The 4,974-nt window shown below is 40.2% G+C and overlaps 1 protein-coding gene across 2 annotated transcripts; it reads left to right on the top strand.

The window, feature by feature from the left end:
- Window positions 1-488: 488 nt before the first annotated feature.
- LOC131235153 (transcription factor bHLH35-like) lies at window positions 489-2,982 on the top strand. Of its 2 annotated transcripts, XM_058232295.1 has the most exons (4): window positions 489-1,237; window positions 1,592-1,789; window positions 2,177-2,350; window positions 2,730-2,982. In XM_058232295.1, exons 1-4 carry the CDS (start codon window positions 641-643, stop codon window positions 2,829-2,831), a joined length of 1,071 nt encoding a protein of 356 aa, XP_058088278.1. In that variant the 5' UTR covers window positions 489-640; the 3' UTR covers window positions 2,832-2,982. The 2 variants fall into 2 exon arrangements, with proteins under 2 accessions (XP_058088278.1, XP_058088283.1); XM_058232300.1 differs by lacking the exon at window positions 1,592-1,789.
- The last annotated feature ends 1,992 nt before the right edge of the window (window positions 2,983-4,974 follow it).

Here is a 4,974-nt window from a genome sequence, read left to right as displayed (position 1 = left end):
AAAATGAAGAGGAGCCAAAACTCAAGTATGCCATACAAGATGAAACAGTGGGGAAAGAAATGAATACCGTTGAAACCTTACTACACTCCACCTTGATGTTTATATTCCATCCAAATCGTTTATAAGTTAATTTTCACTGAGATGAAGTGAAAACACCAAAAATTTAAACCGATACAAAAATTCTGTGATCATATAAATGTTTCAACCGTGGTCACTAAATCCTCACTGTTTACTCTCGTGTGGTCCATTTAAGTCTTGGATAAACTTTATTTTTGGTCACATATCCTAAAATAAGCTCAAAAAAGGGATGGACGGAGGGTCTTTCTCACAAACATCGCAGTGGGCCCCACACAGAATCCTTGTGCAGGAACTTCCTGCGGAAGGCTTTCGAAGGAAATCCGCGTCCGAGCGACTCGGGCGGAGACACGTAATCGAATTGCCCCGTTATCCATATGGGTTATAAAAGCTTAGGATAGGGTGGAGAAAAGAACCAGTGTCCGAAAGGAGTTGAGAAGCGTTACTGCTCTGGTAGCTTTTGTAATAGTGGTGTCTTGCGAAGTGTCTGTGTCTAGTTTGGAGGGAGAAGTAATGATTTGTGAGTGCCTTTTGGGTAGGTGAAGGTGTCTTTGTAGTTGAAGGAATGGAGGATTTGGAAGGTTTCCTAATGGAGGAGGGGCCAGACATTTTGCCAGGTTGTCCTGAGTTAGAGAACTCTTTCAGCTCTTCTTTGGATGCTTGGTGGAATGGCCACATCTCTGACTTAGACGGCAATGATTTAAATCTCTTCTCTCTCTTGGAGGAAGGTGACTCGGCCCACCACCAGCATTCCTCGTCTATCGGTTCTACACACCAAAATGAAGAACAACAGCAGCAGCAGCAACGAGAACAAGAAGCAGAACAACAACAGCAGCAGCGACAACAAGAACAAGAAGCAGAACAACAACAAGAAGTTAATGGGTTCCTTGAATCAGATGTCTTTGATTCGGAACTCTTCTCTCTCTTAGAAGAAGACGGATGGACCCTCCGACCATCATCTTCAGTTGGCTCTATAAACCAGATGGAACAACTACAACAACGGTCAAATGATGAGGAGGAAGCGGAGGAGGAAGAATCGGATAGTGATGATAAGAAGGCCAATGCACCTAACAGTAAGAACTTAGTATCAGAGCGAAATAGGAGAAAACGGTTAAACCAGCAACTTTTCAGCTTGAGATCTCTCGTACCAAACATCACAAAGGTAATCATTTACATTCATGTTTATAAATCATCTTATGGGTGCATTCCATTTCAAGTACATCTCGACACATCATTTGTCTTGGCACTGATGCCATGGGAAAATATCTAATTGCACCAAGAGATGTAATAGCGATAAAAGTATCATATGACATTGAGAAATTGTAGAGGAATTTACAATTTTATTTTATTTTTTCAAAATAACCAAATTAAGATCAACAAAGACATCCTTACATTAGATATGAACGCACCACAAACATAACCAAAATGACTGTAACATAACCAAAGTATGTTTTTCCTACAAATAATAAATGATACTTATTATGATTCTTAACTGCTATTGATTTTGTGGTTAAAGATGGACAAGAGATCTATTCTTGTCGATGCTCTAGCTTACCTACAAAGCATTCTGCAACAAATTGAGAGGGAGAAGGAGAATACCAACATCACAGAGGACTCTTCCTGCGACGACGACTCCCTTGTTGTGCAGGAAGAAATCCCACCAATGCAACCTCAAGAATTATTTCCATGCGATTCTCCTCCAGCTATATCACAGGTTTTGGTTTAAGGTTTTTATGTTTTTCTTCTTTTTCCATCTCTAACTCGATCAAGTGTGCATTGATAGGATGGTTTGAACCATATTACCCAAGAGACCCGGTGAACACGTCGATCAATGCAGACCCACGAACTGATTGGCCACCTTACTGATGGGCAAATAGTAAAGAACTGCAGATATTGCATGTTTCTAACCCTTCAATCTATAGGCTTACTGGTTTGGGCTGGTTTGGAGCTATTTCTCATCCAATACGTGGTCCACTAATCAATGGGTTGAAGGGTTGATAATTACTTAGTATATGGTACCCGACCCAAATTGCATCTTTGTGATTATTCTCTTGTAAGTACTGAAGGTCAGTAAGTATATATGGATATTTGGTTTTTCTAGATTGAAGTGGAGACGTTTGATGAAGAGAGGTTTGTGCTAAAGATCGGCTGCAATAGAGCAATGGGTGCACTGAGTCAAGTGCAGCGGGTGATAGAATCGCTGGGCTTAGAGATCACATGCAATTCTGTCAACCAGATCGCCCGTGATCACGTGATCACCACCGCTTTCCTTCGTGTAAGTTGTCTATGACATACACAAACCTCACATGTGTAAATGAGGAATCTTTGTTCCGGATTGTGGAGCCGCTCATTGGCCGATATGATCATCAGGTGAATCATACATGTATTTAAAATAATTAAAATAAATAAAAACTATTTAAGAGAAATTGACAAATTGTCCAATTTCTAAATACATGCATATATGCCCACCTGACAATTATTTCAGCCTGATAGCAAGATCTGGCACCTATCCGAATTGCCTGATGAGCAGCTCTGATCACATACAGACATTCATGATCATTTCCACATGTGAGGTGGGTCCCCTCGGCATTTCTCCATTTATATTCTTCAGTCAGTGAGGATGTTTTGTCTGTATATATGTTGGAACATCACAGGTAAAGAAGAAGGGTGTTGTCACGGAAGAAAAGCTCAAGAATAGTGCGAAAACAATGGCATTGAAATTGGGTCTTCTTCTCCCAAATCCCCCAATTCATTAGATATAAACCATGGCAATGGAATTGCTTCTCCTCCTCCTCCTTCCTGTTGTGAGTAGATTGTAGATTGTAAGCAATGGCGATCGAGCAATTCTAGCCGTCCAATCAGGCTTCCATCAGAAGGGCGATTGAATGAAAGGCAGTTTTCATCAAATGAATGATTGAAAACAAAAGGATCATTAGCTAAACAAGAGAAATATGATGGACAAGATAATCATAGGGGCACTTGTTTCTGCGGACTGGATTAGTATCCACATACGCCATGCGTATCATGGATGAGCTTCCATAATTACAAAACTGCAGCGGTTGCACAATTTTTCCTAGCCCTGGTACTGCAATAATCATATTTATATTTATTTGAGAACTATTTCACATTTTCAAACTTTTCTTATTGTCCCCCAATGACATGACCATGAAAAGAGAATGAAATAAATGCCTATGTTGATGTGGTCGGTGCTTTCACGATGCTCAGAGAGTCCTTAATTTGTCCGACTGACTCGAACTGTGCACGAGTCCAACGTAGTCGAGCTTGGTACAGCTTGACTCAGCTAGGCCACTAGCTGACCCCATCGTGAACTGGGCTCAACCCGGTCCTCTAGCATGAAATCAAGCTGATCCTCTATATGACTCACGTAGTTTCAATAATCAACTGATTTTTGTGAAACTCACCTGAGTTTTAGACTAACTTGGTGACACAGCCAAGATCTAGACAATTCTGAGCTTTGTAGTGAGTAAATTTTGAAATTGAATTCATGGGATGCATTTAAAATTACATACGAGTAAAAGCATTTTGGACAGATTTGGTTGTACAGATGCCACTTGAGAAACATCATAACTTGGCCCCTGTGCAGTAGCTAACTGAGCCACATCTATAAGATGAAAATGGTTTGTTAGAAAAAAGATGACCAGTCCGTACTGAACATGCATCTACAACCACACGACTAATGACTGGTCTCAGTTTTGTGGTTGGAATATTCAGGTTAAATTGGCTGGTGGGCGTCCTGACATTGCACGTGTGCACTTTTGATGGACTCCTTAATTTCTGGATGAGAAGTAGACTGCCTTGGTATATATGCATGTTGTATTTACTAATCACCATAAGTATGACACTAGGGCTGTCAATGGGAAGGTGCTCAGGCTAGGCAAAATTAAAATTTTGAATAGGGTTAGCTGGTCGGGGTGGCTTGAACGGGTTCAAAATCTGGGCCAAATCCAACATCAGGCTCGGCCGGTTGACAGGCCATTGGCAGTTGGAAAGAAATTGAAAAAAAATAATAATAATAAATAAGAGAAAGAAATTGAAAATAATAATAATAATAAACAAGAGAGAGAGACAAAGGCTGTGACACAGGCTCTTTGATATACTGTTGGTGCAGGCTACATAGAGGGGAGACATGAGCATGGTTTAAAAACTCAGAAAAACTCAACTCAAGTTGATTAAATAAGCATATGAGTCAATTGAAACACTTGATTTTGTTACATTTTTAATCAAAACGTGATTAAATAAGGGGATGAATTGATGTGTGCCATGTGGCCAAGATTAACATGGCCATTAAATGAGGCAATGTACCTGTCATATATATAAAAGACCTGTCGAGCAAGCATATCCTATCTCACAATTGTATATATATGATCGCATTGGTGAGATCGTTTCTCACAATCCTTCCAAAGTGGGAGATTTCCTTAGAGGCGTTCAGAGAACTAATAATGATTTCGAAAATTTCAAAGACCAAGAGGTCGAATTGGCATCCAAGCCAACCTAGGTACAGCTCCAAAACCAAATCATCAATGGACGATTGAACCTATATCGGGTCTTGTTCTATACAATGATTGGGATAAAGAGAATGGGAGATTGGATTTGTCCAAATGATAGATCAGTGTTAGGGGTCAAATCCCTCTAACACTCCAAACTAAGACCTTAGGGATATAGTTAAGTGTAAGAGGTGGTTTGATCCTAACCATTTAACACTTTAAAGTTGACAAGGTAAACCATCGGCAAAGACGCTGAGGGGCCATGTTCAATACAGATCAATTCTTGAGCTCCCCAGACCTTGGCCTGGTTATCTTTATTAGAGGGACTTTGGGAGTCTCAAGTCTAATCTTTAATAGGCCATAAACATCTCCGTGAAGGATCAACTAAGAAAGA

Source organism: Magnolia sinica, chromosome 2 (genome assembly GCF_029962835.1).
Source record: "Magnolia sinica isolate HGM2019 chromosome 2, MsV1, whole genome shotgun sequence".
NCBI lineage: Eukaryota > Viridiplantae > Streptophyta > Magnoliopsida > Magnoliales > Magnoliaceae > Magnolia > Magnolia sinica.
Note: the sequence above shows the minus strand (reverse complement) of the source record. Positions and strands in the feature narration are given on the sequence as shown.

Bases quoted from the DNA above. Each gene is read 5' to 3' on its own strand.
- LOC131235153 (XM_058232295.1), top strand. From the start codon at position 641: ATGGAGGATTTGGAAGGTTTCCTAATGGAGGAGGGGCCAGACATTTTG. The intron at 1,238-1,591 runs GTAATCATTTAC...TTGTGGTTAAAG, and splicing joins TCGTACCAAACATCACAAAG to ATGGACAAGAGATCTATTCT. The intron at 1,790-2,176 runs GTTTTGGTTTAA...TGGTTTTTCTAG, and splicing joins CTCCTCCAGCTATATCACAG to ATTGAAGTGGAGACGTTTGA.